The 19,019-nt window shown below is 36.3% G+C and overlaps 1 protein-coding gene and 1 pseudogene across 1 annotated transcript in view; one reads left to right on the top strand and one right to left on the bottom strand.

The window, feature by feature from the left end:
- The window catches only part of ZFPM2 (zinc finger protein, FOG family member 2), a 560,495-nt gene that overhangs the window by 360,801 nt on the left and 180,675 nt on the right, over nucleotides 1-19,019 (bottom strand). The window contains exon 3 of the mRNA XM_006830635.1: nucleotides 7,130-7,248. Within this exon, the coding sequence (XP_006830698.1) occupies nucleotides 7,130-7,248 (119 nt within the window). The remainder of the gene's footprint in view (nucleotides 1-7,129; nucleotides 7,249-19,019) is intronic.
- Nucleotides 13,730-14,145, top strand: LOC102822474 (annotated as a pseudogene).

Here is a 19,019-nt window from a genome sequence, read left to right as displayed (position 1 = left end):
TAAAACTGCTCCTTACGTTTTCTGAGATGGCACATTTTTACAGGAGCAGACAGTCTTTTCTTTCTCCCATATAGTGGCTGGTGGGTATGAACCATCAAGCTTGAGGTTAGCAGCTCAATGTTTAACCTACTGTGCCACTGGGGCTCCTTACAGTAAGTTTGTTGTTGTTAAGTGCCGTGGAGTTAGTTCTGACCCATAGCGACCCTATACAGTAAGTTTACGTACCTGTAAATAATGAAAACTACAATATATTACAGATCTTTATAGTCTTTGGTCACTAGAAAAAGTTGGGCATGTAAAATCCCCAAACACCAAGGATATGGAGCCCTGGTAATATAACTGTTGGGCTGCTAACTACAAGGTTGATGGTTCAAACTCAACAGCTGCTCCATATGAGAAAGATGAGGCTGTCTGTTCCCGTAAAGAATTACAAGTCTAGGAAATGCAAAGGGCTATATTTCTCCTTGTTTAATTTGGAGAATCTTTTCAGTTTTAAAGTTATTAGATTTTAATAGGTAAATTTCTAAAGGTAACTGACAGTAAGTAATCCTTGTTGGTAAGTGAAGTAATACTATTGTCTCCATATTGCAGATAGCATTTCTTTGATAATATTGGATTACAACAAGGGTTCTAGAGTCAGAATGTGACTTTGGACTTGTTACTGTAACTTCCTAAAGAAGCAGTTTCCTCCTCTATAACAAAGGAGATAAATATTAACCCCAAAAGGGCTGTGTAGTAACTAAATTAAATATAAAACATGTCAATCACTTTGATTCAGATCTGGTATAATCAAAGTATTAACTAATATAATGCTGCTGCTATCATAAAACCTTAAAGTATGAAGTATTCACCAAGATAAAGAGGTGTATGCAAAATATATTTTATGTCTATGTTCCTAAACCAAAAAAAACAAACCCATTAACATCAAGGTAAATTCCAAAGCCTAGCCACCCTGTAGGTCAGACTAGAACTGCCAATGTCAGATTTCCAAGGCTGTACAAGTTTAGAGAAATAAAGACTGCCAAATGTTTCTCTTGTGGAACAGAGTTGGTGTTCAAACCACCAACCTTTCAGTTAGCACTCAAGCACTTAACAACTACACCACCAGGGCTCCTCTGTGATTCTTACAATGACTCTTTCTCAAACCAATTTGTTTGGTGATTCAATATAGCCTCTATTTCTTGGAATATACATCTAAATGCCTGATCTGCAAAGGCTTCCTGCAGAAGGTGGCATATTGCTAATGTAATGCAAGATGGGAACTTGAAAGATATAAAAAGGATTTGACATCTGGCATGGTGACACAATTAATTACTGTGTTGGATTAATTAGTGTGCTGAATCTCTTGAGCCAGAGCCATGAGCCTGAGCAGAGTAACATTCGTTTAGTTGGTGAATAAGCAATTGTAAAAAGCATGCTAATTCTACATTTAATTCAAGGTTAGGTAAAGAAAGGTTGTTATTGTTGTTAAGTGCCATCAAGTTGGTTCCGACTCATAGTGACCCTGTGTAGAGTTTCAAGGAGTGGCTGTTGGGTTTGAAATCTCAACCTTGTGATTAGCAGTCTACTGCTTATCTTACTATATATTTTTATCACCAGGAAATTGTATCTTCATGATCCAAAATACATATTAAAGTGCTGTCCAAATCATAAAGTGGTAATAAAATGGCAGAACCTTTTGAATTAAATCTTAACTGCTCAAATAGTCTAAGACAAGTATTTTATCCAAAGTGGGGGAAAAAAGTATACTTCTAATAATTACATATTTTTACCCATAGAATTTTATAAACTTGGAATTCATTTAAAGGAATCCCAACAATTTTATCTTTATTAAGAAAAACAGCAATTACTGTTCTCATGCTGTGAGCTAATGTGCTGGACTGCAAAGTTGTCTGAACCACAAGATCAGTGGTTCAAGCTCACCAGCTGCTCCTTGGAAACCCTATACAGGGTCTCTATGTGTTGGACCCAACTTCGATGGCACTTAAAAACAGCATGCTCAAGTCATATTACAGATTTAATTGAGAAATTAATGGTCACCTGGTCTTTACAACTGCATATTCTGAAATTAAAAGGCCCTAGTGCAATTTATTTATTTGGCTTTTATACCTTTATTTCTTCACCTTTAAAATATAATTTAAAATAAAACCCAATTCACAAGGATTTTTTTTTAAAGATAAATTAATCCATTTTCAATATTTTACAAGGTTTCTAGAAAAGAATACATGTAGGATAAGTATTAGTAGGATAATAAGCACTGGGCTGCTAACCACAAGGCTGGCAGTTCAAACCCATCTTCTCAGGTGACAGATGCTCCTGTAAAGGTTTAAAGCCACAGAAACTAGAGATTGGGTCTCTAGGGTCAGAACTGATTCCATGGCAATAAGTGAGTGAGTATCTGCTAACCAGCTGCTAATTGTGGTGATAGTAACAGCAGAAGTTGTTGTTGTTAAGTGACGCCAAGTCAGTTCCAACTCATAGCAACCCTGCATAGGGTTTCTAAGCAGTAGCTAATGTGTTTGAATCCCCAACCTTACGGTCTGTACTCCAGTGCTTATCCTACAGTATCAAACCAGGATTCCAATAACACAAGTAGTAGTATATAATGATGTAAAATTAGAAATAAATTCAGGAAGAGAAGGTCATTTAAATGGAAAAGATAGATATTTTATCACAATAACTAAATTTTAAAATAGGTGGTAGTTGGTGGTTGTGTGCCAGAGTTGGTTCCAACTCATAGTGGCCCTACTTAGGGTTTTGGAGGCAATAAATCTAATTTTTTACTGAAGCAGAAAGCCTCAACTTTCTCCTGTGGAATGACTGGTAGACTCAAATTGCTGATTTTACCATTAGCAACCCAATGCATAAAGTATGCTATAGTCTAAGAAAATAATATGAATTAATAATTAAAACCCTATGACAAAAGAAGAAAACTAGGTTATTAAAATTTTTATAAACAAGTATTACCCATTAAGGAACTCTAGTGGGTTAAGAATTGGGGTGCTAACCACTAGAAAGCAGTTCAAACCCACCAGCCACTGGAGAAAGATGAGACTGTCAGCTCCCATAAAGATTTACAGTCTCTAAAACACAAAGGATGAAACACAAATGGACAGACAGAAGAACAAACAAATCTGAGTTAGAAAAAGCCAGAATGCTCCTTAGAAGATGCCAGGATGGCAAGACTTGGTCTCTTATACTTGGCGCATGTTTTCAGGAAGGACCAGTGCCTGGAGAAGAACATCATGTTTGGTAAAGTGAAGCATCATTTAAAGAGAGGAAGACCCCTAATGAGATGGACAGACACAGTGGAAAAAGCAATGAGCTCAAACGTAACAATCACAAGGCTAGTGCAGGACAGGGCAGTGTTTTGTTGTGTTGTGCATAAGGTAGCTATGAGTTGAAACCTACTCTAGAGCACCTAATAACAACAAAACACAAAGGAACACTTTTACTGTCTGATGTGGTGCTATAGGATAAGCAGTGAACCACAAGGTCAGTTTGAACTGCAAGGTCAGCAGCTCAAATCCACCAACCACCCCTCAGAAACCCTACTTGATGGCCCTAAAACAACTACAACAATCATAATAAGGTTGTTATGAGTTGGAATTGAGTTGATGGGTTTGGGTTTGCTTTTTTGGAGGTTTTATTAACCACTATTAATTTTTGATACCCCAAAGAGTATTAATATACCTCAAATGATATAAAAATCTCTCAAAATTTCAAATATAAAAATGGAATGACTTTTAAAATGGTATAAAACACCTTTAGAGTGGTATATGAGTATTTTTTTAAAAAAAGAAATGGTGTCATCTGTCTAAAAATTAGAAAATCACTGAAGTGAAAAATCAAACTTTTACAAATAGGTTTATTTTCCACAAAATTTAAAGAGTGTAAATAGAGGATGGGAAAGAAAGTATTAGAAATTCACTTTTTTATACCAAGTGAACAAAGCATTCATTTGAGTATGATCATATTATAAAGGCGGAAGAATTATTGTTTTATTATATTTTGTTTTCAAGATACATTATTTCTACTTTTTCATAATCTTTAATAAACTACTAAAATTTATTACTGGTAATCATAGTTAAGCATTTATCTGTATTGTCCTTTTATAAATATATGAAACAGAAATATGTCTATGTATTTTCTTTACAATAAAACTAACATGAAATATTTCAAATGGATTCCAAATATGTAAGAATATATTTTCTAATTTCAAAGAGAATGCTACAAACCTTAGATTTTAAAAAACTACTAAGTAGAAATCATATGAAATTTCAAAGATTAAACCATTACCATCTAAGTAAGGGCCACAATTCAGCAAATGTGGAAAACATTTATATCTATAATAATAATATGAAGATGGATATAAAATTGCATTTGAAATGTAGGTATGACTTTGATTATACCGTGGCATATTGGGAAAGGAACATCAAATCTTATGCCAACAAAGGGTTCCTTTTCAGTGATGGTACACTTTTTTTTTTTTTTTTTTTAAGTTTTTATTGTTAATTGAGTGATAGTTTACATGGGAGAACATGAGCTTTATATTCCTCCTATCGTATTTCATTTCATTGTAATAACTACAGTCTTCTCCATGCATCATTATTTAACAGCATTCGCTTCCATTCCCTTTGTTTTTTTTGGATGTACACCAAGACACTCAGAAATATGCAATCATTCAAACACCCAAAGGGCATACACCCTGCAAGCCTGCCCCTGGCCACCAGCACACAGCGCCTCTCCCTCCTTGAGTCTAGAGTCCCCAGCCGTTTCATCTTTCCACGACAGTATATTTTTGAGGAGATATAAGAAAAATGACTGAAAGTTGTTGTATTGGCTTCTGATATACAATCATAAGCTTTACATATTTTATTGCTTAAAATATTGTTTTCCAGCAGTATAAGAAAACAAAAAGAATCCTCAATAAACAGAGTTTAAAATGATATTTAACTCAATCTTTGATGGCTCGCCAATCTTCCTTTTGCTTTTCTAGCAATCCACTGGCTTGAGAAATCAGTACAGTTAAATTACTCTCTCAAAGGAATCAATATAATAATAACACAACTCAGCCAACTGTGCCTGCAGCATTTGTGGGGGTCACAGCACAAACCCTGTGTAAAACTGCTGCACTGGGCCACTTACAATCCAATTGCCTACATTATTAGACAGTTAGCCTGAACTGTAAAGTCAACTTGTTTGATTCCTAAATACGAAATTCCCTTAACTCAATCTTTTATGGATACACAGGGGTGTGGGAGCTATGTAGGAGCATGGTAGCTTTGTAGGCTAATCACTGGGTTCCTGGAGACTAATTGTTCCTTGGGAGAAAGATGAGGCTTTCTGCTCCTGCAAAGATTTACAGCCTCAGAAAGCCTATGCAAGGTCCCTATGAGGCAAAACTGACTTGACTGCATTTAACTATAAAACATATGGATTTGGGAAGTAAGATGTTCACCCAAGAGTCTCACACGCTGTTTACAGGCTTGATTAGAAAAACATTTTAGAATTAGTTCAATCATTATATTTATTTGAAGTACATTTGCTAGCTCAAAGAAGAAACACCTCAGGGAGACTTATTTCCCTACAGTGAGAGGCCAAGTCATTTAAGAGAAGCCAAGAAATTCTTCAGACATCCAAAATTAAAGAGAAGGACTCTCACTAGACATGAGCATACATATATATTACAAGTTTATATTTTTATTCATTTATACAGAGATAAATATTATTTTATTAAAATTCTAGATCTTCTAAAATATTTAAAACATTTCCTCTTAAGTTTTATCACGTGTATTATCACAGAGTAAAAGTTGTTAGTTTTGTTTTTTGTTCCATGTGGTAGGCAGAATAAGCTCCTCCCAAAGATACTCACATTAAGGCAGCGGATGGAATTAAGCTAACCTTAAAACACAGATATGATCCTGGATCATACCGGGTGCCCAATGTAATCATGTGTCCTTAAATTCAGAAAGACAAGACCGGCCTCTGTTGCTGGCTTCTAGATGGAATAGGAGTCCTGGTGTGGCACTGTGGTCAATGTGCTGGACTGCATGGTCGGTTTGAAGTGAAAGGTCATCAGTTCAAGATCACCAGTCGTTCCTCAGAAATCCTATACAGGGTAGTTATAAGTTGGAACCATTTTGACGGCACTTAACAACACCAACAACAAGATGGAAGAGAGTCATGAGAAAAGTAATGCAGAGGGCTTCTAGAAGCTAGGAAAGACAAGAAAACACATTCTCCTCTGCTCGTTGGTAGTCGGTTTCCAGGATCAGGTTTCAGATTGGAACTCCTGACCCTGCAGTCTGCAGCCCAACTCATAATCCACTAACGCTACTAGGGTTCCTCCAATTTATAACCCACCACTTTACCAGGATTCTCCTTTAGAGCTTCGTGAAAGAGATGAAACCCTGTGGATACTCTGATTGTCAGTTCAGAGAGACTCATTTTGGATTTCTGATCTCAGAACTGTGAAGTAATAAATTTTTATTTCTTTAAGACACTAATATTTGAAGTGATTCTGTTACATAAGCAATAGGAAACTAATAGATACAAATTAAAATTTAGTTCAAATATAAGCAAACCATTCACCTTTCTCATTATTTATTTTTTTAAAATCTAGTCAATTATCCATATAATCTTACTAACGGGTAGACTTTCTGATCCCAGAATTTTTATGACAGAGTAAGTTAAAGAACATACGTTAGAATGCTAATCATTCATCCTTGCTCTTATAGGTACAAATAGTATAACCACGGAATAACAAAGTTGTTTATTTCTTGTTCTTCATGTAAACCTGTAATGTATGACAATTAATTTGTGTCATCTTAAAAATAAAGGCAATTGTATATGTTATTAAATGTGAGTCGTATTAGTCTGGCTACGCCGATAAAGCAATAACCTTATAAATTACCTTACTACACAGCCATTTAGTATGATTAACCTGTTTCCTTCGCAATTCTGTGTATATTACTGTCAGAGACAAACCACTTGGAAAAAATCCAAGTTTTGCAGCCCATGAAAAAACAAAACAATTTTTTTAGTGATTTCACTCGGAAGCAAGCAGAGATAATTTCTGAGCTATGGCAAACCATTAAGACTCAACCATCTCAGAGCATCCACATACCAAGGAGTTATTATTCAGGTCCATCTTCCCAGCGAACGGCCCCCACGTTGTGCCCACTGGAAGTTGCTGCCGACTCTGAATTTTCCGTTCGCCATCCTTTTGAAACACCTCCAGCTCTCCTGCAGACAATGGAAACAAGAGGCATTTTGAGCACTTTCACGTGTGCTTTATAATACCCATCCTCTTTTTGTGTCTATATTTTACCTGCAAAAATCCTCTGGATTCCAATAAAGAGAATGAATTATGAATTATGCCTGTCTGTAAAACAACAGCTCTTGTAATCCTCAGAGGAAAATAAACCTAGTCCTTACCATTGTATTAAAGTTTAGCCCAATTTCGGTCTTGCACCTTTTCACACATCATCTGTTGAGATCAACTCTTTAAGAATTAGGCACAGTGACACTTCCTCAGACAATGTCTGATTCCATGCCAAAGCAGACAGACCAGAAACATTAGGGCAGTGTTTGGGGGTTAAAATTCTTACTTCATTTGATCTAAAACCTGGCAATTAAAGAAACAGAGTTCAGGGGCAATAATAACTTTATGATAGTTGTTCATGGCTCTTGGGAGAGACAAAAACAAACAAACAAACAAACAAAAAAAAAACGGAGGTTTTTGCAAGCAACATGATAATTTTCTAAAATTTCTATTATTTTAAATTGATGAAACATCTACATACACATCAAGTTTGCCAAAGTCAAGAATGATGATGTACAGTTGTTACTTTTTAAATACTTGGTATTTTAGGTAGAGTTATATGTGTTCTAAAGGGCTTTAACAAAAATACTTCGGAAAGCCAATTTAGGATGGTCTCCTTCCTTTCCTTCAAAATAATATCTTTGGATCATTAAAACAAAACACAAAGCCAAGATAGTAAACACACCTACATAAAGTAAGAGTTGATAAAACAAACAAACAAACAAAAAAACCTTGCCTCATTAATTAATCAATCAATCAATTAATAAATTAACGTGTGATAAATAAATGAAAGACGTTCAAAGATTCAAAGAAAGGCCTGGTCTAAACAAATCTGTTTGGAATGAATGGCTAACAATCCCCATTAAGATTTAGAGCCTCTCTCTAGACCAGGAGGGCTAGTGATTCAAGCAATCGGCTGCTGTTCAAATCCAGCAGACTCTATGAGAGTCTGTAAAGATTGTTACTGTTAGTCTTAAGTGCCATCGAATCAGTTCTGACTCAACCCTGTATAGAGCTTCTGAGGAGCAGCTAGAGGGTTTGAACTGTCAGTTTTGAGGTTCACAGTCCTTGGAAATCCTATAGACAACTTTACTATATCCCATGGGCTCACTAAGAGTTGGAACTGAGTCAATGGCAATGGGATTTTTTGGTTTTCACATTAAACAATGAAATCTATTATCTTTATGCCTTCCTTACCAAGCTGCTATACTACAAATTCTATATAATAAAATATTACCCCAATAATATAATTTAATGGATTATTTTAAAGGTATTTCTCCTTAACCTGATTAACAGCATACATGGGATTCTATGGGGAACAGAATTTAAGTGGCGGTCCATACACAATAGTAAGCTGAGAAAAATCCTAAATGTAATATAGTCGATTCAGTTTGCATTTTCTAAATGTTCTGAGTCATGAAAAGTAACATATTTTGAAAATAAATTGCCTTAATCTGGCATTAGCTTCTTTTCAAGTGAATAAGATCTTTCAATGTGTCAATTTAATCTTGGTGTTTTAGAAAGTAACACCATCATCCTTCCTCACTTCTCTATTTTAGCTTTACCTCCTACTAATGCAGTTAAAATATCAGGTATTACTTTTCATGTTTTTAGCAATGCTCAACCTGAAAACTAAAATCAAAATGAATAAACCAGTTAAACTAGTCTGTAGTGGTTAAATTGCATTAAATGGTGAAAATGCTGAATTATGTTGCATTAAATTATACTGAATTATTAAACATAGATTTATCTACATCTGTATAACAGCAAAGGTGTAGTCTGACATTACAATGGAAATAGAAATTCCATGTTCAGAGGAAACTTTAAATGCAGTCTACAACTCAATTCTCCTCTTCAAACTCCCATCCTCTCCCAATAGTCGCATACATTAATTTTTTTTTAAATTGAAGGACTCATGAAATTAAGAAAGATCTCCATCACCTAATTAAAAAAAATTATTCTTGTGAATCAGTAGCAAAAGATGGTCAAGAATCAAGAAAATAGATATGGAAAGATATGATAGGTCCCAGTTTTCACAAGATCATTATATAAATGTTGTTGAGTGTCGTGGGGTTGGTTCAGACTCATAGTGACCCTGTTAAGGGTTTCTGAGAAGTGACTGGTGGATATGAACTGCCAACCGTGCATTTCAAACCTACATTGCAGTCCTACAATGCCACAGCAGAATATTTCTATTCAATAGCATATTTATGCTTAGGTACTTAACTATTCTCGTAGCATAGTGGTTACAAATCGGGCTATGAACCTTAAGGTCAGCAGTTCAAAACTACCAGTTGTTCCGCATGAGAAAGATGAGGCTTTCTGCTCCTGTAAAGATTTACAGCCTCAGAAACCCTGTACAGGGTTGCTATGAGTCGGAACCAACTCCACGGTACATAACAGCAACACCTAACCTTGAGGAGAAAGGCAAAGTTTTCTGTTCCCTCAAAACTTTAAAGCTTCAGAAACCCAATGTAGGATCACTATGAGTAGGAACCTACTTACTGTCATTTAACAATAACAATAATAACCTAACTCTGAAGCTTATTCACAGTCCAGAGAATGGAACAACAAATTCTCAACAGAGGTTGAAAAATTAAGAGGATACTTGACAATATGGGGAGGGAAAATAAAGTGTTACTGCTTCAGAGGTAAAGAGTTTCCTGTTTGGGGTGATGAGAAGATTTTGGAAATAGCAAAGTTGGTTGTACCGTTCAGTTAATGTAATATAATTAATATCACTGAACTGTACATTTAAACATGGTTAAAATTGCAATTTTTATTTTACACATGTTTTTCTATAACAACATTTTTTAAAAAGGAAAAAAAGCAGAAAAATGTTCTTTGATGTATACACACACACACACACACACACACACATATATATATATATATATATATATATGAAAATGCTGTCAAATGTTGTTATTTAAACCTTTAAATAAACTTTCTGTTAAACAAGATACTTTCATTTATATCTGATAGAAGTTTTTAGTACCATTTTTTACAGTCATATTTATCATATCTTAAACAATTTCTTTGTAATTTACAACAACAAGGCTGCATAAGTAAATCATAGGAAGAGAAATAAGACTTGTATGAAAGGAAGTTATATTTAATATACTAAGGGGCTTTAAAGTTCATGAAAATTTTGAATTAAAAAACAACGGACTTTTCCATGAACTTTTTGAAGCACCTAGTACATGCTGCTTTAGAGTGCGATATTTAAATTTTTTTTTCAGCGATTAATAGGTGTCGTGAGTAGAGAAAAGATTACTAAGAGTAAGAAGATTAACTTTTAGCCCCAACTCTGTTCATTAACAAGCTAAATGGCCTTGGATATAGTATATCTTTTCTGAGTCTTTGGTTTGTCATTGTTAAATGAGGGGCTTGCACTCACTACTCTGGAAGGTGTTTCTCCAGTCTGACAGTCCATGACATTATGATTTCTTCCCCCAGATATGACATATTTTAATAAGAGGAAGAAAAAGAACTGAGCTGGTGAGTTAAAAGGCACTATAACCAACTTACCACAAAAATGAATGTCTGACTTGAAAAGACCAGAGATTTTAAAGTCAGAAAACAAGCTCCAGTTCTTATCAGATTATTTTCTAATTCCTTGATTCCTTCATTAATTAGTTTATTCATCCATTTAGCTTTCAAATATTTGTTTATGTTTACTAAGTATCAAACTGCAAGTTAGGCATAAAGCAATTAACAAAACAAGACTGATAAATTGTGAGAAATTAAATCCATAAGGCTTGGGAAGTAGAAGCCATAGACTGTTGGGATTTTGGAAGCCAGAAAAAGTAAAATCCAAGAATAAACATCCAAATATCAGCCTTGAGCAAATAGGTCTATGGTCACATATCTATCGAGACAGGAACAAAAGGACAAAATAAGACTTAAAAGTAGGATGCATTTAACTTAGTTTGAATATGTTGATGTCAAAGTGGTTGTATGAAAGGCAACAGGTGATTTTAGGGGGGCAAACACAATAAGCCTGGGGCTCAGAATCAAGGTCTTTAGGAGACATTTAAATTTTGGCAGTTATTTAGTAATTAAAATCAGCTTGTATATATATAGTACTAAAACAAAGGCTGTTGTCTTCTGTTTTTGCAAACTGGTTAAGCATATGATGAGAAAATAAGAAGACCTAGTATAGAATTATTAGAATCTCCAAAAGGCAGAGAAACAGAAGGGTTGGCCCAGGAAACTTAAAAGTTGCAAGAGGCATGGGGTGGGGTTGGGTGACAATGTTACCATGACAATCAAGCAATTAGTAGAGAATTTGAAAAGGAAGGGATCAATCAAGTAAGTTAAAAATGTAAGAAAGTAGTAAAAGAACTGGAAAAACTCTTGCATAAGTTGGAGATCACTAGAGTTTTGGGATGTAAAAGGATCTGTAGAATGGGAGGCCAGACTGGATTCAAAATCAAAAGAGCAAAGAGAAAATGGAACAAGCCATGTGACTTGGGAGAAAATTACATAATCTTTTGAGTTTCAGTTTCAGCATCCACAAATAAGAATTAAAGAGACTGAACCAAGATGACCAACTTGCCATAAGGAGCTGTCAAGGCCTGGAAATAGGCGTGCCTAGCAGCAGATTTGAAGGAGCTCTGGTAGCTTAGTGGTTACGAATCGGGCTGCGAACCTTAAGGTCAGCGGTTCGAAACTACCAGGCGTTTCGCGGGAGAAAGATGAGGCTTTCTACTCCTGTAAGGATTTATACCCTCGGAAACCCTGTACAGGGTCGCTATGGGTCGGAACCGACTAGATGGCACTTAACAACAACAGCAGCAGATTTGAAAAGCAGTTTCTCTTCACACCATCTCTTTTCATACCATCTGATAGCATCTTGATTCACCATGGCAGTAGCAGCAGTAAAATGGGCTATATCAAACAGAACTGCTTTGAAACATTTACTTCCAGTTCAAAATGGTGCTTTCTATTGTGTTTGTTAAAATCTACATATTCTTCTCTTCCAGATCACTACAATTGCAAGGTTGAGCTTGCTTTGACATCAGATGGCAGGATGATAGTATGTTACCACCCTTCTGTGGACATTCCATATGAGCACACAAAAGCTATCCCTCTACCAGATTCTGTACATAATAATGAAAAACCACATGATCCAGCGCTGAAAACCAGATTAGAAGTAAAGGATGAGCCCCTTGAGCAAGTTCTATGATGTTGTTATTAGGTGTCATCGAGTTGGTACCGACTCATAGTGACCTTATGCACAGCAGAATGAAACATTGCCCGATCCTGGGCCAACCTCACTACTGTTGCCACACTGGAGTCCATCGATGCTGCCACTTGGCCAATCTATCTTGTTGCGGGGGTCTTCCTCTTTTTCTCTGACGCTCCACCTGACAGAACTTAGCAAAATGTTCTTTACTACTAAGAACATTTTTACTTTACTAATCCATGGTATCCTCATGGATTGTATCACAGACATTGTAAGCAATTGAGTCCTCCAAAAGATGGATAATTTCAAGGTTCTCATTAGGAATCTAAGAAGAATGTTATGCTTTGCCTCATTTGCCACTTGAGGAAATATGATCTGGTATAGTCACTACTATGTTAAATAATCAAATAATAATAATACAATTAAAAAAAAAAGAATTAAAATCACTTCCTTATATAGTTACTACAAAGATGAATTCAAATACCTCATGCAAAATAAACAAATATTTACGGTTGTTGTATTATTATTGTTTACCGTTATTGTCAGGTGCCATGAAGTCAGTTCTGACTCATAGTGACCATGTATAGGGAATCAGAAAACCTCATCTTTCTTTCACGGAGCAACTTGTGAGCTTGAATGGTGGACTTAGTGACTCACAGGCCAGTGCTTATCCTATACTATTTCACTGAAAAAACTTGAAATATTGTAAGAGAATGCCCACATATTTCCATTATCACAACTAACTACCAACCGGTATCTTTACTCACATTCCATCTTTGTCACCTCTTTCCAAATTACCCTTCATATCCTGACTCAAATATCTCCTAGGTTCATCTTTCTTATCAGCATTTCCCAAATGTTTATCAACTTGGACCCAGATGACCAATCAGAGTCAACACCTCTACAACTCCAACAAAGGCTCCAAATCTCTGCCAAGAAAAATGTCACTGTTCTCATGTGACTCACTTGTGCAAATTTCTCCATTTGCCTCGACATGACCATCCCATTTCACTGGAATTCTCCCTAGAAGCGAGGGTGGTTAAATTGTCTCGTGAAATTTGTACATGTCACCAGGAGGGACCAGTCCCTGGAGACGAACATCATGTTTTGTAAAGTAGAGGGTCAGTGAAATAGAGGAAGAACCTCAAAAAAGATGGATTGACATCCTTGTGCACGTTGTTTCCTTGGCTGCCTGCTGCCCGACTGTCACCATGAAGTCCAACCCCTTCATGACTTTGGACCGAAGCAAAAACTGCAAATCGTCACCTCAGTGCTCCCTCACACATGCGCAGTTAGATGTCATCCCCGACCTCCAAGGAGCTGAGGCATATAACATTCACTCCAAGCCCATCCACAAGAACGATAAGGTCCAGTTGGTTCGAGGACACTACAAAGGTCAGGAGATTGGCAAGGTAGTCTAGGTGTAAAGAAAGAAGTCTGTCATCTACATCGAGAGGCACAGCGCGAGAAGACTAACGGTACAAATGTCCACGTGGACATTCACCCAAGCAAGGCTCAAATTGGACAAGGATGGGGGAAAAAATGTCTTGAACGTAAAGCCAAATTTCGACAAGTTGGAAAAGATAAAGGCAAACATAAGGAAGAATTTAAGAAAATGCAAGAATGAATATAACCTGTTGTGGAACCCCAGTTTAAGCCTAGATTCCTAGCCTTGTGTGTCTTCCTTGGAAACTCTTCTGATGACTTTGGAACGTTTCATTTCCATTTTGTTTTCTTATTGATATGTGGCTCTGTAAATCTTCCTTTGCAACTTTGATTACCAATGTCATGAATAAAAATTGGAAAACTTTCCTAATTGCAAATGTTGCTTGCATTGTTCGTAAATAAAATCCACCTTGTTATTTAAAAAAAAAAAAAATGGCTTCAACAATGGGCTCAAACTTAGCAATGGGGGCACAGGGCCGGGCAAGTGCTTTTATTCTGTTGTATACAGGATCACTACGAGTTGGACAGTTGGACGCAACTTCATGGCACAACATCTGCATTTTATACCACTATAACCTTGTTCCACAGTGCCTACCTAATTTTTACATTCTATTTCTGTACAGAATGAGCTTTTCACCCCAATCAGGAAAGACTTTTTCACCATTCCTTCCAGGGTTCCTGTCCCATAAATGGCTTACCATCCTCCCATCTGCTTCAATGAATCCTATGAATGTGGCAAGATAAAGCTCAAAATAATTCTCCTCCAATAAGCCTCTCTAAAAATCCTTGGACAAACGGATTTCTCCTTCCCTAATATTCCCAGGACATTAAGAGTCCTGTAACATAGTTTTTGCATTTAATTATTTTTAGAGTTTTCTCCTTTTAAACTTCTTTGAACTCACAAGACTATAATCTAGAGCCATTTTTATATTTCTTTTCTCCTGTGGAAGTAATAGTGTTTGTGGCACATGGTAACTGCAAAATACAAATTGAATAGTTGATTGGATGAAGATTTTTATAAGATCATAATACACAATTTCAGTACAGTTAAGGTTGATTTTAGAGACAAAAGACAGTTATTTTAGTGTATGTCTTCTCTTTGTATTACAGCAATCAGACAGCTCATTTGTTCAGCACTTTACTACACTTACATACATTACCTCATCTCTGAAAAATGGAGCCGGATGAAAAGAAAGATTTCCCTTCTCTGCCCAGTTCATATTTTTTATAGCGATTCTTCAAAAAGAAGACTTATTTTTGAATATGCTGGGTATGTTCACACAAAATATTTGAGACACATAAGATGAACTAATCAATTTTGGTAAAAGATAATACTGTTAGTGCTGAGAGATGTTTCTCTTATCTTGTTGATAATGCATACTTTTAAAAGTCTGTGATTACTCAAAGACTTATGATAGCTTCACTTCACTTAAAAAAGAAAAAAAAAAAAAAAAAGCCGTAAGTCAGAAATCACTATCAACCATCCCATAGCATTTAAGATATCAATCCACGTCTTGGCTCTAACAAAAGAAAATTCGCTGTTGGAATGAAATTCCTAAGATCACCAGAGATGTCCTCAAATCTTCTCTCAGTTAAGGTGTTCTAAATTTTTGCTTTTGATTCTTTGCAATGGGAATCTTTTCCTGCTTTAGAAAGCAAAGTATGTGAAAATAGTAGCACACAAAGAGAACAGACAAGATGTGGATCTCTGAGCACAGAAATCAGCAATCATGCTTCAAGTAAATTCAGCATTAAGTTGATGCCAAATGTTCCTGGTAGCTATAGAATGTCCCTTAACTCCATGTTCAGATTTCCTAGAAGGACGTGGCTGCAAGTAAATGAGGTGACAGAAGATCACATTACATTTGCTAGAAATAAACTTTGGATTGGTTTGAACTTCTTTGCAAATACATAACCAAATGTTAAAGCAGGCCACATGGATTAGCTCATAATGTTTATCAGGTCTTATTCTAGCAGAAGGCAATAGCTTCATGGATAGGACACACATACATCATGGTATCAAACATGGACAGTACTGAAGTCATGCTGAGTTCAAAAAGTATTCAGAGATTTGAAAAATCTCACAACATTTTCAAAGTCAGCCACGGTGGCTGAAGTATGACAGAGTTCTTGCTATTTTATGGTTTAACCATTTGACAGCTGTCTGCCAGACACACTAAGTGGGCTAGATGATCATTTCACAGCTGATTGCCTTCATAGCCAAACAGCAGTCTTTTTACTATATGTGCTTCCTTATGAATCAATAATAGCATGTTTCATCTGCATTTTAGGGCAAAAAGGGCCATTTAAATTAGACTTTATTGATCCATCTGTATGCAATGATAATTCTTGATTGGTAGCTACCAACTCCTTGTAGGGATACCTTTTCTAATTCTCCTTCTCAATTTTTGAGTCATACAGTCACAACAGACACTAAACTACAGTTTTGAACATAAACTTGAAATACGACATTCTCTATTCAAGTACTCCAGTCAAACCCTGATAAATCAGGCTGGCCATGCAGCGATCTTATCCCTTCTGACTCTTTAATAAATCGAACCTTGTAAGTTCGTACTGTTGGAAGTTGTCACTAAATGAAATTGTGACCTTATCCGGTGCATGAACTTATCCTGCTGACAACTACATTTATTGTGTGGATAAGAAAAGGGAAAAAAAAAGGAGAAAAAAATAATAAAGAATAAAGAAAAAAACTGAGATATTTGATAATTCTGATCTTAGCCATATGTAACTCTAACAGATGGGATCTTTTTGATGTTCCATTAATGATTTGCCCAAGATGAGCCTCTACTTAGAGAAAAATGCTCACCCTAGGTAAGTGCTAGGGGCGCTGCCAGCAGTATTGGAAGTGCATGAAGAGGTCCTGGGTGACAGCAGCGAATCAGGAGCTATTAGTCTAACACAAAGAGCCCTGAATTAGCTTGTAATTGCACTGGAAAAGATAACATAATGGTGGTGGCAAAATAGAAACATTCCCTTTTCAAGGAATGTATTCACAGTACCTAAAAACTCTAAAATAAGACACAGGAATTGTCTAAAACCTAGAGCAAGTTAAATCACCGTATACCTCAAGAATGCAAAGAGGTCCCCTTTGGCTATCGTTTCTAAAAAGTGATCAAAATTAATGTGCATAGCTTGCTTGAAAAGAAAATTTACCCACATATGCTATCAACTACTGGCATCTCTTCCTAAACTCAGGAACCTTTAACATGATTTTCTAGCCAGCTCTAAGGATTGTTTCTGAGGCCACTACATATTTAGGTATTCCTTCTTTTGTAAGGCCTAATGAAATCTTCAAATGATCATCTTTGAGATATAGAAAAAGAAGAGATAAAAGATGTGTCTAGTTAAAATATGGAGTCCTGGTGTGACGCTGCAGGATAGGCACTGACTGGACTGTAAGGTCGGTTTGAACTGCAAGTTCATCAGTTCAAATTTACCAGTCACTCCTCTGAAACACTGTACAAGGTCTCCAAGAATCGGAACCAGCTCGATGACACTCAACAACAACAAGAGAATATATTACTAATTATAAAATAAAGTTGTAGATTCAATGGTGTTTTTAAAAGCGGCTTCGTGACTTGAAATAATTATAAAGCCTTTCACCTACATAGTCAAATACAAAATCCATTGGAAAACAGAGATCATGTTCAAGGTTGGTAGACATGAATTGCTCTATTTTGCCCTTTGCCCTAGAGTCTATTTATGTGAACAATGAAACAGGAAGAAACATCTCATCCCAGGTATCTGAAAATACTGCAAGTCTGACTAACTCTTTCTAGTGTTTGGAAAAGTCATTGGAGGGAGGGGCTGCAATCATAAGAGACCTTTTAACTGCTGGGAGGAAGTGGGGGGAATCAATGCTTTCTTGCTCAAGGAACCTGGCACATCATACCTCCTTGCTGTCAGAACCCTCCCTGACCTTCCAGCCAACACTCTTTTGTCACAGACTGACCCAATTACCACTTCCTGATCTAAATCTTGAAAAACAGAGAGAAAGCATGTTTCAGGAGAAAGTATGATTAGGGAGAACATATCATGGAAGTGAGTGGGTTTGGCGAGCAGCCACAAGCAACAACAGTCCAGGGAGCAGCAGCCCAAACTCAGTCTACCAAAGAGGAGTTAGGGTGGCAAGGGCGTTGTCAGGGAAGGCTTATTTTTATCCAGACAGAGAAACCCAAGGAAGACACACTGGGTCTAATTCAACCACACCTCCTGTTAGATGAGAATGCACACGCATCATTTATAATCAAAACTTCATCAGCACTGGACTGTGAATCACAAGGTCGGTAGTTCATAACTACCAGGCACTCCTTGGACATGCTATACAAGGTCACAATGAGTCAGAACCAACACAATGGTTGGTTCCATCATGTCCTATACTAATATTTAATATAAGACTTTTATTGATGGACTTTATTGATATTCATGGATCTAAATTTCAGGCTACTTCTTTTGGACTGTTAAAATTCTGTGTTTTCTCATATGCTACATTCATTAATTTAAAAGAAGGTAGTTAGCTCATAAGTCACTGCTGATACCTAATTACCACATATAACTGTTTGCTGTTTTACTCTGGAAGTCTGTACTAAGCCAACAGAGGGTCCAATTTCCAATACGGAGAAATGATCTACAGAGCAACGACAGGAAATATACCGAAACATTTTAACAGGTAAACACTCTCAGTGTTTGACTGTGACTAACATGAGTTTTGCCTTCAAGCAAAAATTTGGGAGTGGGGACACAACTTTTTTGGGTTCCAGTATTAGGAAAGCAAAGGATTAAAGAAGACTTTGACAGGTGGGCAAACAACAAAGGAAAGACTATTAAATTAATAACACTATGGAAGTTTTCCGTATAATCCAGGAAGTAAAAGGATGTGGAGGTACAGAGCAGTGGTCCAGAAGGCTTGTTTTTATCTAGACAGAGAAACTCCAAAGTAGCAATGGTGGGCAATTATGAGAAAACATGAAATTTTAACAAAATTAATTTTTTTTAAATTTACTGCTCTGAAAGGGATAGCATTAGAAAATCCAG

This window comes from Chrysochloris asiatica, unplaced genomic scaffold (genome assembly GCF_000296735.1).
Source record: "Chrysochloris asiatica unplaced genomic scaffold, ChrAsi1.0 scaffold00001, whole genome shotgun sequence".
NCBI lineage: Eukaryota > Metazoa > Chordata > Mammalia > Afrosoricida > Chrysochloridae > Chrysochloris > Chrysochloris asiatica.
Note: the sequence above shows the minus strand (reverse complement) of the source record. Positions and strands in the feature narration are given on the sequence as shown.